Source organism: Lissotriton vulgaris, chromosome 2_1, assembly GCF_964263255.1.
Source record: "Lissotriton vulgaris chromosome 2_1, aLisVul1.2, whole genome shotgun sequence".
In the NCBI taxonomy this organism is placed as follows: domain Eukaryota; kingdom Metazoa; phylum Chordata; class Amphibia; order Caudata; family Salamandridae; genus Lissotriton; species Lissotriton vulgaris.
The window spans coordinates 842608934-842627242 of record NC_141687.1 but is presented as its reverse complement, the minus strand read 5'-3'; the positions used below and the strand labels follow the sequence as shown (position 1 = coordinate 842627242).

The window sequence follows — 18309 nt, the reverse complement described above, 5'->3', positions numbered from 1 at the left end:
TGGATACTCGGCATTGGGTTTTACCATGATCTTTACCGGTTCTACCCCTTTGATCAGTCCTATTTCCTCTCCAGTAAAATCCCACACCTCAGCTGACACTGTCTCCTTCAAGTCCTGTGGGAGCTCCTCCACCGTTAGGGTAGGATATAGTTCCACGCATTCCTGCGAGTTTACAACCTTAAAATCAGCATCATCATCGTTAGTCTGTACTTCTACTCCTTCAGGTGTGCAATATATTGTGCAATTTAATTTACACAACAGATCTCTTCCTAGCAGACATACAGGGCTAGAATCACAAATCACAAACTGATGTTCATCACTGTAATTTCCTATCTTCACTGACACTGGTTCTGTCAGAGGATTCGTCATTCTCCTGTTTGCGACTCCTACCACCTGAATCGTCTCTCCCGACATTGGCAGACCTGGGACTACCGCCGATCTCAAAGTGGATCGAGTGGCCCCCGTATCCACCAAAAAGGTCGTAGGACATCCAGCCACTTCAGCCTCTACGTATGGTCCTCTCTGGCCTACCTCCAGGGCTGCTCCTAGAGTACAGTCTTCTTCCCTATTCACTCGTTGTCCCGTAAGGGGATCAACGTAGTAGCATTCTTCTCCTCCTACGAACAGTGGCAGTTGTCTATAGGTTTTTCCTCCATTTGCAATGCGAGGCGGTTGAGGGAACGGGGCTCGAGGAGTCTGAGTCCCCCCTTTGATAAACTTTCCCTTCGGGACTGCTGTTCCCTTTACCATGCTGGTTTGAACCTCATCCTCCTCCTGTTCTAATTCCCCCGTCTCGACATTATAGGGACACTCGCGTCTCCAATGTCCCACCTCGTTACACTGATGGCACCTCGTTGTCCTTTTCAGTGTCGCGATATCTACCCTTGGTCTCGGTTTTTCTTCCTCATCTCTGCTTTGATTATTCTGTTTCTTCCCTAGAGTTCCTGTTCCCTGTTGCCGCTGTCCACCCTTTCCAGCTGACTGCATCTGCACCAACATCAGCTTCTCCTTAAGTTTCTTTGCTTTCGAATCTATTTCATCGCTACAGTACCTCGCATACCTCAGAATCTCATCTAACGGTTTGTTTTGCCAACAGATCAAATGCTGTTGAATCATTAAGCTTATGTCTGGTCGCAATCCCAGGACAAACTTTGACACAAACTGTCCTATGTCTTTGGGATCCATCACATCCAAGCCACTGTACTGTTTGAATGCTTTCAGCAACCTCTCATAGAACTCGTGAACGGTCTCTTTAGGTTCCTGAGTTGTTCGATCTATCTTAACCCAGTCTATGTCCTGCAACGGCACCTTCTCTTTTAACCATGCAATTACCCTCTCGTACTTTTCAATGACTCTCTCTGATGGACCATTCGTCCGGGCATCCCTATCTGGTTCACAAATGGGCCATTCGACACTAAGTTTGCATGCCGTCCACAAATCTCCGGGTACTACGATATCAAACAGGGTGTTCAAGTCGACCCACAGCACCTTAGAGATCTTCACGAACCTCTCTACCTGCTTATACCACTCGAGGGGGTTCTCCCTTAGCTTTGGGAAGGAATTGGTAAATGCCGCTAAATCCCCCCTACTCCAGGGCACATGCACGTAGCTTCCGTTCGCGATTTCTCGCAAAGGGAAAGCTTCCATTCGCATTAGCTCTCCATCCGGGGACCTCGCAAGTGTACTCCTTCTGACGGATCCCCTCTTGGACCATCTTTCCTCCCATTTATCCAAATTCCTCCACAATCTGATACTCAAGATCAGTTCCTTTATGTGTACTTTCAGCCCAATCGTCCTACGCTCATCTAGATCCTGATCCGTGCAGTTTAACCTATGGTTACCCTGTAAAGCTTTAGTTCGTGATAAGTCTATCATATACCTGTCTGCCAACTCAGATAATTTTTCATGAACTGACCTCGCTTTCCGAGTAACGTCCTTAGATATAAACAGTATTTCATCCTGATCATACAGCTCTATCCTTTCCATTGGCAATGTGCCGTCTATTATTTCATCCAAATCTGATTTTAAACTCATTACATCGAGCCGTTTTGCTTTTATCTCAGCTCTCAGTACCTCACTCCTAGGTGGTTCGTTTACATCCCTCTCACCCCCACTACGAGTCCTTCGTCTGGGCACAGGTGAGTTATGAGGAGTCCTTCTTTCTTCTCTTTGTTCCCACCTCTCTAGATCCCAAGCTTTTCCATCTTCCCTTGGGGTATGGTGGAACAATGTTCTATTCCCCATCACTGCATCCTGTCTTTTTAGCTCGGCCTCTCTAGATGCGAGATAGGATCCTCCGTTATGTTCTAAATCACTGCTATTCCCTTGCTGTCTGGTGTCACTCAATAAACGGAAAGGTCCTTCACGGCCCTCCATGTTCCCGCGATCCCGTCCGTGATCACCGGATGGATGGCGAGACCCTTCGCGACTCTCCATATTCTCGTGACTCCAATGTCGCACGTTCTCGTCTGGGGCATGGTGAGTGCACCTGAAACTATTTCGGTACTCCTGCGTCTTTCGTTCTCCCTCACTAAGGATAGGGCGAGGCATCCCCCCACATCCTGTACTCTTGTCTTCACACAATTGTCTATTGCCACCGATGGTATGGCAAGTATCTCCTTTGCTTCCTTGACTCCCTCCCTCTGACCCGGGCTGCTTTCGTCAGCTCCGCAGTGAGAGAGGATCCTGTTATCCTGATCTCTCCATTCTGTTTCTGTTTCTATTCTTTTATTCTGAGTTTCTACGGCAGCATCCCATTCTTTCAAGTACTCCCTTAACTCCTTAAAGGATTTTGGTTTCGGTCCCCTCAGATCCATCTGTCCTCTCTGACCCCCCTGTTCTATCCAGGGATCCGTTACTGGACCCAATGGGGTACTCCGATTCCTTGGTCCTAGCAACTGCCTTTGGGAATTGATCGTATTATTCCTACTTTCCATCTCTGCCCTTTCCCTGTCCCACCGTGCCTGTTCCTCCTGCTGGGCTCCCTCCGGGTTGTAGATTGACACTAAAGGGCCTATGGTAACAGGTACTTGTAGAGCATCTGGCAGTTGATACGACCTTGCGCACTCCGTTTCTGGCCCCTTCTGGACCACGAATCTTCCTACTACTCTCTGTACGGGACTAGATTGAGGTACTTCCTCACCTTTCTTGGGATCCCACTCTGTTTCCCCCCACCTAGCCCCGTCCCCTTGCTGTAGTTCGGGACTTTCGGCTTCTCTGTTGTACGGAGGTGGTCTGTCCATTAATAGCCTCTCTATCAGACCATCCTCCGACTCGCTGTCCTCATCTTCTTCTAGAGGCTTTTTTCCTCCCGTAGCCTCTATCATTGGGTACAATTTGTCTGCTTCTATTTTTTGCACCCTCCACTTTTTAGCTTCATCATCCCATTTAGCATCCTGCACTGCTTTTACCGATCGTCTCACTCTTTCTTGGCGTCTATTCAAGCTCTTGTCGTGTGCCGCCCTGAACCATGCACTAAGGGCTTCGAACTGTGTTGGCCTCGGTAGAGGTCTCGTTGCTAGCATTACCGCTTTCAGTTGATTCAATACTTCTAACCTAAACGTCCCGTATCTCGGGAACGTCAGTTCCTCATTTCCTTCTGTTAGCTTACTCCACTCAGAGATCCATAGTATTGAGTGTAACCCTACATTCACAGCCATATAATAAGCTGGTGTGCCTTCTGGTGGGGCTTCTTCCCCTGCATACGAGCTTCCTCTATCTTTCTTAAAGATCGCCCTTAAACGCTTAAAACACTTCATTTTCAAAAATCTACGATTTTCCTTAATTCTCTTCCTTATCTACTTCCCGATGACAAACAACCAATCCCTGCGCGGCTCTCGCTGACCAGCCTATCCCAGCGCGACTCTACGCTGACCGGCCAATCCAAGCGCGGCTCTACGCTGACGTCACTCGTCCCCTCTGCAGCAGTTCCCCTCCTTTCTCAGCTCGTCTCACGGTCTTGCATGCGTTTTCATTCATACGCCGAAAAATGACTACTTCCGACCAAGCGATCACTTTTCTTGACTGTACGTCCACAGTCTAACTGTAATTGTCACCTCAACTGACGAGACGTCTTTCCTCTCACGTTCAGACGCTCGCCTTATCTGATAGGTTACTTACACACAGTAAACGTCCGACCAGCGTCCGTTACTCATACACTCACTCAGACATTCCCCCTATCACGGTCCTGCGGGCGATCAATGGTACCTCATGACCCCCTTTACAATGGTAGACAATTACTCTGGGTGTTCGATACACCCGAACCACTTAAGCCCTTCTCTGGACTTAAGATTTTATCCGGTTGCGCGCGCTCACAACCTTTCCACAATCACACTACAGGCATTCAACTCCGCTTGACATTACAACATAGGTACAACACAAAACACCGCAATCTGGCAACGCATGACCCTTATACTCACTCTCGACCGACTCTGTTGCTTTTCTCTCTCGCACCGTCAGCACCTTCTTCGGCAGGGATTCTTCTTCTGGTCGTCGATGACTAGGGACCTTGGGGTAATCTAGACCTAACCTAGGTTGCCTTCCTCAAGAAGCCAACCATCCTCTGCTACCAACTGCGGGGAATGAGATTTTGATATCGTTTCTGATTACCTAGATACCTATCTCATTCATCCAATTTTGGATCGATTATTGACTGTCATTGAGTAAAAGGCAAACCCCGCATAAGTTAAATCAACCCCATTAACTGACGCAACTCTGAAGAACCACTTACGACTGATAAAGTTTAAAAGTTTAATATAAAATCAATGTCAATTGCATATACAATCCTCTCAGGATAAGATTCAACAAGTATACAGGAACTAAAAGGAACATAAATTCCCTAAAGAATCTCAGTCTACAAAAGAAAACAATTAAAACCAATTCCAGAATCAACAAATTGAATAGCATAGACACAAAGTGGATCTGTTGCGTCATCTGCAAAAAAGAAAAAACAAGTTAAATCTGTCCCTACTCTATGCTAAGTGACATCCCTACTTCGCAAGTTCTTTACCTAAAAAGGTGTCAGCAGTTTGACTTCCAAAGAAGTTCAAACTTTCTTAGTCTCTGATGGAATTCTATGTCGAGAAGCAGTACCCTTTCTGCCTACCCATCCGCTCTCTAAGGGTCCTCGACCTACTGCTCCCTTTCCTCTTCTCTGCCTTCTGTTCTGCGCTCAGGCCATCTGCTCTTTCTCTCCTCTCCCCGGGGGGCTGTCCCTAAATACAAAATCACAGTATGGGTGGAACGCCCCTTTGAGACGCCCACCACGTACACATTTCACGTGATCTCATTCTGGGTTTTTCCATAGCTTCTTCTCTTCGCGTCGTCTGTTAAGTTGACCTTGCTTCTTAGGCGCCATCTTCGTCATCGTGCTGGTAACCTCATGACATTCCAGTTGACACTTTCAGAGCAAAGTCTATCACCTCAACAGAACTCCATTCATTACCGTTGTGATTATAACCTCGTTTGGTCCTGTGAACAGACACTTAGAAACAAGACCCCAAATTCCAAGCCTCCCTTATCTTACTTAGGCCATAAACTTCGTCCAGCATTGTCACTTTAATTTAACAAGACCTTTGGCTCTTGGCTCGCACGTACAGATCAAAGCTATCCCCCTCTTCCTGAGAGGCCACTAAATTATATGCAGTGGACTACACTCTTGCGAACCCTTGGTCCGTTAGGTTAAAATCACACATGACCACATCATGCTAAAACTCCTACAAACTCTTCTACACGGTATGACTTTTAACACACATATATATATATATATAATCGAATTAGCAAATCATTGATTATAAGCAAATTCATGTTACATAAAATACAACGTTATACTCTCGTTTCTTACACAGTGCTATATAGTCTGCACATTTCTTTGCTTTACATTTCACCGCTTTCTCCGTTTAATAATTACATACGTATATGAACTCTGTTTAGCACGTCCTACTGTTCTTTAAGCATTTACACATTTCTATATTAGCCCAACCTATGTATACGGGCCTTTCTAATTCTAATGCACATTCTAGAATACGTACGAATACATTTCCTATTTCTTAAGTTACATCGGCTAACTTTACGCTACAAGTGCTATTTCACGTTACAACTTCTAACTTTATGCGATAGGCTTGTAAATATGGTACGGATATACTTTTCATTCAAATTGCACTCTCTCACAGGTGTCTCCACACATCCGTCCAATCAAGCCCGGTAACTAGGTAGTGAAGTTTAGTAGATGATCCTCCCGCCCCAACACCATCCCCGTTCCTCCATCTGTCTTGTCCCAGCTCCATCACATCATTCCAGGCCCCTCACACTACAGAAAAGGTGTCCGGCATATCCCCCCAAAGCATTAAAAGTCGTTCCACCAGGGACCACTGTAGCAGCGGTGGAGCATATACGCTACCCAGCGTCAAGATGTCACCCCCAATCCTGCCTTGTATGAAGACATACCATCCCTGTGTGTCCGACCAAAGTTTCTCATGTACCTAGGGGACCCTACGATGGATCAGTATCGCTACACCCTGCGAGCCCCGTGTGAACCCCGAATGGAACACTTGGTGATACCCAAACCGCTGCAGGCATAGAGCTTTAGTGCCCAGCAAGTGTGTTACCTGAAACAAGAGCACATCGGCCCCGGCTCTCTTGGCATACTGAAGGATGGCCCCTCCCCTCCCCAATTTTGATTAGTGTTTTGTTCTAAATGTATGTGTCAATGACTGTGCTACATCCCTGAGGCACAAAAGGATTCTCATAGCTACAGGTCCCAGGCTTTTGTGACTGCTTTGCAGAATTCCTCTGTCCCAGTGACACTGAGACCTGCACATCCTCCCTGTTCATGCCCCTAGGTCGACCCGAGTTTAGATGAGGAACCTCACGCCTGCAGTCTCCCCGTAGACAAGTAATCACTGGAAAGCAGACCTCTTGAGATACTAACATCACAGACCAGCACTTAAAGTCAGGCTCTTCAGAAAAGCTTGTAGGATTTTGAATCGCCCATTAAAATCAGCAGCACATAAACAGTGTGAAATGAAAGAACTTACATGTGTTCGTGGGATATTTATCTGCTGACCAGTTCTATCCAAGAATAATTGATTTCTGTATCTGATTCTTGTAACAGCTCTCAGGAAGAGCCAATTCAAAAATAAATCTTGTTGTTGATTTGATGTAGTATACTCATGTTCAATGTATTGTCTTGTGGCAGCATACAGTAAATAGTTTCATGTGTACAACACAATTGGAGCCAATGCCAAGAAATGATTGATGCCCAATGTTATAGCTATCATTGGCTCAGGCCCACAGGAACCACTGAGGTCTCACATCAGTTTCCACTGCTATTTGTGACAAAGATGGCAGCACACAGTCAGTGTCAATGAGAGACAGCAGGTGTGGCCTAGTCGAGAAATGTAGTTAATTAGGGCACCACTAATTGGCTTTGGGACTTTCCTTCTAGGTTCTATACTATTGTTTTGTTTCTATAGTCCTGAAAATCCCCAAAGATCCCTGAGCTGACCTTGAAGGACTGCTTGACTATGCAAATTTACTTTCATCCTTCTATAGACAGTATCTCTTTCCTCAGCCCACGAAGGGACGGCTCCTCCACTAGGGCAGAGGAGTGTCGCCCCACTGTCATCTTGCAGTGTGAGAAAGCCAAAACATAAAATGGTAATAACGTTTAGTTATTACTATTTTATGTTTGCTTCTCTCCAATGCACCGCTCTATTTCTCACCCTATACCACTCTCAATATCCTCTACCTTCACTCTCTGACTCACCTCAAACGTCATTCTACTACTCTTACCAATGCACTGCTCTATTTCTCACCCTATACCTTTATCAATATATTCTCTACCTCCACTCTCTCACTCATCCAAACCCCATACCACTATTATGATGCCCAGAATAACCCTTTCTAGACTCTTCCCTCCTCTATCCCTCCTTGCATCATTTCATACCATTTTTACTATTCAGATCTCCCAAACAAGCCTTTCTAAATCCTTCCCCTCCACCTCTTCTTTACTCATCCCAAACTCCCTCCTACTGCTTTAAACCCCATCAGAAGAAAAAATTCTAGACCCTTCCCTCTTCTATCCCGCTACTATTCCTTTTCAACTCTAATACCAGACTAACATGTCCACTACTCAAATTAATGTCATATTTCCTTATACTAATTCCCTATTAATCCTGTTTGGTTCCGAAGTAGTTTCCTACCCGCTAAAAAGCAGATCAGCACCTCAACAGGAGTAGCAAGCGCTATATAAATGCAAACCATTCCCTCTTCCATCCCTCCTCTATCCTTTTCAATCCAAATTACAAACTTACCACTGAAATTAATTTCATATTTCCCTCCACTAATTCCCCACTAATCCTGTGTGGATCCTGGAGTAGCGTGCTACCTGGCAAAAACAATATGCACTTCAACACCCCATCAGGGGTAGCAAGCGCTATATAAATACAACTCCTTCCCTCTTCTATCCCTCCACTATCCTTTTCAATCCAAATAACAGACTAACATGTCCACCACTCAAATTAATTTCATACTTCATTATACTAATTTCACCACTAATCCTTTAAAGGTTCCGGAGTAGAGTGCTACTTGCTCAAAAGCGCTTCGATGCCTCATCAGGGATAGTAAGGGATATATAAATTCAATGACAATGCAATACAATACAGTAATGGTGGGAGTAGTGGGGCTACGCGGAGTCCCATGGAGTTGAAACTTCGCACACTCTGCTTAGCTCCGCTATGCGCCACCCGCCTCCCATCCGCACTATTACCAATTTTGTGTAAGTTTAAAAAAAATTATTTAAAGACTAAGAAAACTCTTTACCTTATCTGCGGCATCCCCGGACTGCCCTCTTCCTCATCGCGACTTCTTCGTGAAAACTGCCCATGTACGGGCGCACGTGGAGCGCGGAGCAGGCAAAACTCTGCACACTCTGTGGGCGGAGCGGAGTTGTCCACTCAAGGTTACAATACAGTACAATACAATCAATTAACTCCAAAAAATAAATATTTTTCCATTTAAAACTTTATTTACAAATAATAACAATTATACTAACAATACTAACAACTTAATATTAATAAATTCATATTTTAATTGATGTGTATTAAAACATGTAACAACAATATTATTTACAATTATATTTAAGAAAACTATATTAAAGAAAATTATATTTATTTAAAACAATATTAAATAAAAAACAATAATCTTGACAACAATATTCTGTGACTTGATATTTTTGTTTTAGCAATATTCTTGGCACGATATGGTATGGTATTTGCCACTCTTATTGGGCTTCTGTTTGTTTCTATGCTTTGCAAGCTCTTGCCTGGTCATTGACTATCTACCTTTGCAATTCCAGGTGCCAGGTGGTACTGCGGCAGCCCTTGGAGCAAGTAAGCTGCTGAAAAGCATTGCGAAGGTCACCAACCACGACAACGATAGGGACGCATATGAGGAAATTGCTAATGAGTATGAGACAAGAGCTGTTGGTAAGTCTAAGGGCTTTTTCATAAATGTGTCTATGCTTTGGGCACTCAGTTTCAAAGAAACACAGATCACTAAATCTGTGGCATCACCTCACATAGGTTCTCATTATGATGGCAGTCATTCAGACCGCCAAGCTCATATGAGGCGGTCAGATGACTGCCGACAAGCTTGCTCGCAGTCCGACCGCTGCATTCCAATGTGACCGCCGGGCTGGCAGTCAAAAACGCATCTGAACCATGGTAGGGGCATACTGCGGCCATGGAAAATAGCCACAGCCCATGCCTCAACTGTGCAGCACCTCCTGCGCATCCATGGACTATGTGCTATGCACCATATGGTGCATGGTACATGCTGCCCGGAGGTGAGTGGGGGAACTACATTTTCCCCCATGGCCACTTTTCAGTGGCCAACGACAGACTGGGGCCTTTTTGGGGCCCCCAATAACCATTCCTGACAACTTTTTCATGGCGGTGTTTCCACCATGAAAAGGCTGTCGGAAAGGAATATTGTTATCCTGACGGCAGTGCCTGCCTTGGCACTGCCGCCATGCTTGGACCATGTTCCGAGCGCCGTTCCCTCGGGATCTCTGATCCTGGCTTAGGTGGCAGTCTTTTGCCCGACGGCTGTGGGATGTCTGTGGTCGGACCGCCACCTAACGGCCTGTCGGTGACCCAACTGCCCAACATTGTAATGAAGGCCATAATGTTGCATTTCTTTCACACACAAGGGTTTTCCAGCAATTTGGAAAATAATGGGAAAATTGATTTTCTTGACTGCAGTACAAGAATACACCACTAATATTCACTTGGAAAGATTATCTGACTTCTTCCCAATACCAAACCAAATCTTACCTGTCATACGGCTTCCTTTAGTGTTTGGCTAAGCGGGTGCATACTGTAAACTGATAGGGCTCTCGCCCCACCAAATCTGTAGTTCCCATGCCATAGTTAGGGGTAGGGGAGATGATATGCTTCAGATGTCAGACCTTAGGTAACTCTAGGTTTGGAAAATTTTAATCTGCTAGTCCACAGGCCACCGGTCACGCAGTGTACGGAGCTTCTACTATGGATATTTCCCATGGCAGGATGCACCAGCGGATACACTTTCAGTGAAGAGATCCCTGCTGACAGTGTGGGACTGTCTAAATTAAGCAGCTGATCGTGTGGTGGGAGAAGAATTTTGGCTTCTGATAGAATGGCAGTCCGAGGAGGCTGCCTGCCAACCTCAATGATGTCCAAAATGCCCAACATTAATGCAATACTATGGGGCATGATTTAGATCCTCGCGGGCAGTCTTCCGATCCTCTTGGGTGGTGAAGGACCCATGGCAGACTATCCACCTTTCTTAAAGTGATCCACATGTCTGGCAAATCATTTGTTATGAAAGTATGGGACACATTTTTGTCAGAAATAAACTTACAAGTTGGTCTGTGGCAGGGATAGAAAGAATGATCTGTTTGTGTAATGAGAGAACTCCATGCATCTCAGAGGGACTATATTTCAGGTATTTTCTGTCAATCCATAACAGGTATGTTAGGAGCTTTAAGTTTATTCAACACAGCACACATTATTGTCTCTCCAAATAATCTAATAAACTGCAGAAAACAGACTAGCAAACAATGCCTAATCAAGGTGTGGCTCTGCTAAAGGTCAACCAATCGCAGCAGGGCTTTGATAGCAACTAACCAATGACAGAGCAAATCTGTGGTGGTGCTGCGCCAATCCCTGTGCAACTCACTGGCTGACTAAACAATCAGGGCAAAGCTTTCTCTTTGAATGGGAAAAGCTACACAGCACACTGAATAACCCAAAATAAATCTTGTCTGCTCAATCTAAATAGGGAGAAAATCAGTAAGTTATAATAAAATGGATCTTGCAACAATAGAAACAAGACTAGTACCTCCACGACACATGTCAATCTCCAGTCACACTAAAGCAGACTCCGTCCAGCAGAAATCCACCTCTGTCCTTTGAATGTATTCTTGTGCACCAAAAAGAAAAATATACCAACCTAAATTAGACACACAAACCCAGGCAAAGGAAAACTCATTTGGACAGAAAAATCCCTATTAGCATGTAGGCAGCAGTTCACAAAACACACTACCTTATGGAGACAAGTTCGGAAAATACATCTTGAGATCTTGGATTTGGACAAATCAGATTACCAAAACAACAAATATATAAACCAAAAACTGCATTGATGCAAAACACAAATAAGAAGAGTACATCAAAATTACAGTAACCAAACCACTAATTGAACTAAGGTTAACATCGCATATCCAAAGACCTTGCATGCAGCAAACAAAATCCATCATGCCACACACACAACAATGCCTCAATAACAAACCAGAACACTCAATCACAAGAATCATTCAACCCTTTTCATAAAGACAATTCTTTTCGCTCATGAAAAGCAGCCGTGCTGGCAAGAGCTCTGCAAAATCCACCCTGGAAAATCCACAATGGAAAATTCACTAAGACGACGGACAGGACAAAAAGCAGCATTTTCTAAAGCAGACATGAGTTGCTCTTAACTTGCAACCAACCTATACTACTAAAACCTTGTGGGCACAGAGTCCCCCACAATCCTTGCACCGCAGAATTTAACCACAACTATACGCCCATGAATTGATGAATCGGAGATGGTGTTCAATCTCAATTTTATATGAGGCAAATTGTCCTCGAGGTAAGGCCCCTACCAGCACACCAATTAAGTAAAAGCCGGCTCAATACCTGCATTCTAGATCAGCAAAATAAATTAAAGGATTTATTACAAAATTCAGAGAAAATACAGTCGATTCACTGCCATAAATGCTCTCAGCAAATAGATCATACCAGAATAGTGCAAAATGACAATTATTCAAAATCCCAAGCATACCTAGTAGCAGTTAGGACAGCTCTCTCTCACACACACACAAACAAGGGTTTATATACACTATTTTTGCATACAACTACTGGATCGCCGTGGTATGAGATAAAATGTTACGTTCTCAGCAAATCAGAGCACAGTTTTACTAAACGTCATATTGCCTTAGCACTTAGGCACTATCCCAATACATGAATATTCTGCCCCTCTCTATGCCAATGTCATTTAGAGAGGGTAGTACAAAGGAGTTGGATAAATAACAGTTAAGGTATTGTGAATGAATAGGGTACCGTGAGCTAGTGGAAGAACCTTGAATAAAGCAACATTATGATGTCATCAGATAGTTTCTTCAAGCTCAGCAAAACAATGTCAATGAAAATAAACAAACACGACTGTGCTTGACTGGGTGCTGCAAAAATAACAAACTGTGTAAAGCACGGGCAGGCATCCATTTTGTAAAAGGTGGTTAACAGGCCAAAATGGAGGCTTTTTTTAACAGTAGTCAAAGAAAAACAGTATTGTGTGGCTTAGGAAATTTTTTCAAGTGTAATAGCACAATATCAGTGTGCACATTATAATAAGGGGTAAAAATACATTCTGCACGTTGTTAATTAAGAACAAAAATATAAATGCACAAAAGTCTTTAACAATTTAGCCGGTACAGGTGCAGCTGGGGAGCAAGGGCAGTAGGCTTCGCTAGAACTGAACCCCAGCTACACACAACTTTGCCCTGTTAGTAGCAGCTTCCTGTTCTGACTCAAACACAGCCCCAGGGGCTGTACAGGTTAGTGGGATAATGTAAGAAAAAGAATAGAATAATTCACAGGAGGGATTGAAAAGGCATAACACCTATTGGTAGACAGAAAAAACATGTTGCTTTAGTGCTCCCTGTTTTTGTCTCCCGGTCTAGGGGGAGACTAGGAAATGGCCTAGGACAGTAGTTCTTAGCCTGTGGTCCAGTGACCCCTTGGGGTCCATGAAGCCATCTCAAGGGGTCCGCAACTGCTTAGAAAATTAAATAATATTAACAGATTTAAAAAGGTGTATACAAACAAAGAAGCAAAATGTACAATTGTAAATTATAAAACATTCTGTAAATGTGAAGGAATTTGAAATTGGAGGCTAAAAATTAAATTAGCATCCTCAGATTGATTCGTGAGAGCAATGCAAGTGCATCAACCAGAATACAGTATGGACGATGAGTGGACTCATTTGAATTTAGAAGAAGCTACATCTATTTTTTGTGTATTGTTTGCTGTTCAGATTATTTAAAATGCTTAGACTGGGGCTTGTGGCTTCCTGTAATGACTCCATGGGGGTCCCCAAATTCCATTAATGATTCATTGGAGGCCCGAGTGTTCCAGTATGTATAAAATGGGGGCCCAAAGATGTCAAAATGTTAAGATAAGTAAATTGTGTCTGCTGAACCAGGTAGGGATTGCCATGAGGAAGACTCGCCTCAGAGCAATGAAGATTACTGGTATTTCATCTGGGAATTTGTCAGTATAGTATACAGTTGTACAACCATGCACCTCTCTCATGCTATTTTTCAAGGCGTCAGAGCTACAGTGACAGGTTCTGAAGGCAAAACCAGACAATAATCATAGGGTCTTTCAATAATTTACCCACTACTTCTCCGCCTATCCCTCGTTGACTTTCTTAACGCCTCTTCTCTGACTCCCTATTCTCCCTTTCTCTGCTACTTGCTGCTTCTCTGATGCCATCATTCGCTCTCTCTTCCTTGTTCTTACTCCCTGGCTCCAAAACACTACCCCTGTCTTTGACGTCCTCTTTTTTCTTTTGTGCTTCGTAGAGCTGTTCTCTGAGTGCTATAGGAGTGACGTTGAGTTGGCGGAGAGGTTGCTGCTCTACCCCTGTGCAGCATGGAAAGGGCAGAACTGCTTAGAGCTGGCTGTGGAAGCCAAAGATCGCGACTTCATCGCTCAGCCAGGAGTCCAGGTGAGGAGGAGATGTGAGTGAAGGATCAAAGGTACCAACAGCATATTGAGGTAAAATGAAACGGTAACTCAGCCTGCAGTAAAGGTAAGAAGGACACAGTAAGGTCAGAGGTGGAGATGTTATGTTATTGGCATTTGTTTGTGCTACAAGGGGTATGCAGTTCCTGAAGGGGACAGGGAAGACAGGTCTTTCTTCTTGATGCCCTCACACACCCCGGAGGATGTCATGCTTCATCATTGGGCTTTGCTCCTTTTCGGGCGTGTCTTCCCTGTCCTCTTGTAGCACAGTTTACTAGGAGCCCTGTATGTAGGACCTATTTAAATAAGGGCCCCCCTTTTTGACGTATTGGCATTTGTTTAGCACATATTTCCCTTTAGATTGGCCTCCTAGGGCTGAGTGTTCAGATGGTCTCTTCCCACACACTTCTGATTTGTAATGGTATATTTCAGTGTTAGAGGGGGTGTTGCCTGAGGGCTGTAGTGGTTGATAATGCAGCTCTCATAGCAGCACCGTGTACACTGCCTTGTGGTTGGAAAAAGCCTGAGTGTTTTTCACTATGTGATATGTAGAATATATAATGGATGTGTAATGTGCTCTTTGTGTTTGAGATGCCTGTGATACATGGTGGTTAGTGTTGTCAGATAGTTGGTAGTGTGTAGTGAACGGGGGTGTGGGGTATTTGATTTCTAGTTTGTTCTGGATAGTGCGATAATATGCAACCTGACAGCCTGTATTGCTGTGCTGGGTGTTTGTAACATGTTTTATCTAATGTGTTCTTGATTTTACATTAGTGTGAGAAATAATGTTATGTTTCTCTGTAGTATATTACAGTAGATAGTTTTATCATGAGACTCTTGCTTGCTGCAAATATGGTGTAATTAGGGGTGGGGTTAATTGAGAAGTGAAATGATTCAGGGAACTACATGAGGAATAAAGAGAAATATTTGATTCAAAATCAAGTGTTTACTCGAGAACCACCAACAATCCTGAGCACCCAGCTTTCCCTTGAAAGTTTTAACATTTTTAATGCTTTGACCACTTTATAATTTAAAGTCTAAATAGCTTGCTTCGTTTGAGAGTGGCGATCAACTGTGATAATCATATAAGTAAAAAGCATTCAGCAATGCAGTCGCCGAGTAAGCCTGGGCAGAGTTTGCGGAGTTCCGCTCTACCAAGTGCTAAACAAACTCTGACGCTTTTCGCGGAGCTCCGCAAGCGGCGGAGTGCATTTGAAAAATAACATTTGCTGTAATTTTCAGTGCTGGGTGTTTGTCCGAGCTGTGAAATTATCGCAAGCGGCACCATGCTTAGCGCAAGTGGGCTCAAGGGGGTGCTGCTTCCTTTCTGCTGCACGAGTAGATTTTCTAATCCAGCGGCAGCTTTCTCAATGCGAACGGACGGTTTTTCAAAGCGAGCGGTCGCAAGCATTTTCAGCCACTCACATTGTGAAATCTCACCAGGAGGTTGATTTCCCTTGCTTGCCAACTTGAAGTTGATGGACGCGAATGAGGATAAATCTCGCCGGGGGTGGGTTTTCCTTGCTTGTGCTCACCAACTTGATGTTGATGAGTGTGAGCAAGGAAAAAAACTCCGGTATGCGGAGGGCAATTTTACGGAACTCCGCAAGTTCCACGTAACACGGACTATGGAAAACTCCGGATTTCATTGCCAAGGCTTATTGTTGAGTCGAAAATACAACTGCTTTGTCAGTGCAGACCTATTGGCTTTGCCAGATATTTTTGCCATGCTGCTCAGCATCAGCAGCAGTAAAAATTATTTATTGCTGATGGACAATGGTGTATATGCTCACATGCGTAGTTATCATGAATCATGAATCTAGAGCAGCCCCAATGTTATGACACATATGTATGCTTGCATCAATACACATGCATTTCATGTGCATGCATCATGAATTAGCAACCATTTTGTTTCAAGATGGCAGACACCCCTAGAGCAGTACCTCCAAAGTGCACAAAAGTTTGTTTTTAGAAAGAAAAAATAATAAAAATAAAATGGAACATAGAGGCAATGGAAGAGTGGGGTGGGGTGGGGTGGTATCAGAAAGAGCAATGCTGGTGGCAAACTGTGAGAGGAGTGGGAACATCAGAGAGTGGAAGGGTGTGTTTAAAAAATCAGGATAGTAGGGATGGGGGCAACAAGGGGAGCTGAGGATTGGAAAGAAACATAGAAACAGGCAAGATGGAGTGAGAGAAAAAAGCACATGTACTAAAACAAAAAAAGGGTAGTTCCCTAAACCTAAGCAGTTGTTAAACACAAAGCATCCCATCAAAACACACGAAATACAACGAATGGTAAGAGGCAGCAGGGCTTAATTTGAGCAGGTGGTTTCTGGTGCTTCGGCACCGGCAACTAATTGTCGACACTGCCACTTATGACAGCTGCCATATGGTGGCTCTGTTTGCATAATTTAGAGATGAGCAGAACAGCAATTGTTTATTAATTCAGTATGCAGTAAAAACAACTAATACCTGGCACCCAAGCTATTTTTATAGCTTTGGGGGTAGGATATAGGCTGAATTGCCACACTTGTAGCAGTGTGCTAGTTAGTAGTTGAGTTGGTACTGTTATCGGCAGTGCTGGCAGTGGCAATGGGTACTGAAGGGTGCAGAGTCCTCCTGGCTAGAAACCTGACACTTTTTTTTACAAGTTAAACACTGAGAAGCAGGGAAATTAGATAGACAAGAAATATATCCATTCAAGCAGCTTACCCAAAGTCCCCTGTACATGTATTTTTAATATATCAGAACCAATCGCTATTTCATTTGATACATTTCAACAAGTTTCTGCAATCAGTATAAGTGGGCTTTGGGTCTCTGTCAGGCACTGTCTCTGTTTTTATTTCTTCCGTAAATGATGTCAGTAGTGTCGGGACACCGACTCTTTGAAAACCTATTTTCACCACAAATGACCTTTTCATAGTTCTGCATGAGTCTTGCCAGCCAGATCTTTACACGGGTTAATTGTTTTCTGAGTCTAATCTCACAGCGGTCACCATAGCTCAACTCCAGTCCTAGTTTCAAAAAAAGTTCATGTGGGGCGCTACAGCACTCAGCTTTTTAACCCTTTTTTATTAATGTTAATGTTTATCTTATACTGCTATTTAAATTGGTTTGTTCTTAAGCAATGACCTTCTTCAGATATGCTGATCTTGAGCATCTGCTGCCCTTTCTCTGGTACCAACATAAAGACGCATACCAAAAATTCACAACTTTCCTGCAAGAATATTTGCATGGGTTTAGTTCCTATCTCAATAACTCGCCAGAGGCACTAGCCATATACTCCATCCTTGTCAACCCAGAGGTCACAATCCTCGGAATGTGGTATAAGGCTGTCAGAGTCCAGTGACAGTGAAGACAGACTATCAGAAGATTCAGTAATAAGAGAGCTCCTCGGTTATCTTTGGATCATCTCCTGTAGAATGCACTTTGATAGAGTATTTCCAAAATATCTTCTACATTGAGTGAAGCCACAATAAAAGGAGGCTGCATGACTGATCAAACAAACTATTCACAACGTACACAGTGTACCAGTGCTGTGAAACTGCTCTGATTTCTGGTTGGACAGCAGATTCAAGGCACTATACATCATTGAATGAGGTTAATCTTTTTGTGGCATTGGATCCTCACTACTTAACTCAAAGTTCAAACTCTCTGTGTAAGACCTTTTTCCAGATGTGCATAGTTGCAGTGCTTAATTTGAGCCGGCCCCCACTGGCACTTATTTTTGGGGACCTGCACTTATTTTTCCACATGAGATAATTACTGAGAGAGAAAAACACACAAATCGGAAAGACGGAGGAATAGAAAGAACAGTCACAAAGGAAGAAAGCAGGAACCTGCAGGAGTTAGATAAATTGGTAATGAGTATGTGCTGGTGGATTAAAGACTACCAGCCTTGGTATTCCTTGCGCCGACATTTAATTGCACCGCCCGAGCTTCTAAGCAGAGCTTTGGGCACCGGCACTCTTTCTTTTACAAATTA

At 43.8% G+C, this 18309-nt stretch overlaps 1 protein-coding gene across 1 annotated transcript in view; it reads left to right on the top strand.

Moving 5' to 3' along the window:
- The window catches only part of LOC147731271 (transient receptor potential cation channel subfamily M member 8-like), a 416422-nt gene that overhangs the window by 265127 nt on the left and 132986 nt on the right, over nucleotides 1–18309 (top strand). The window contains exons 17-18 of the mRNA XM_086954174.1: nucleotides 9356–9485; nucleotides 14162–14307. Of these exons, the coding sequence (XP_086810300.1) occupies nucleotides 9356–9485; nucleotides 14162–14307 (276 nt within the window). The remainder of the gene's footprint in view (nucleotides 1–9355; nucleotides 9486–14161; nucleotides 14308–18309) is intronic.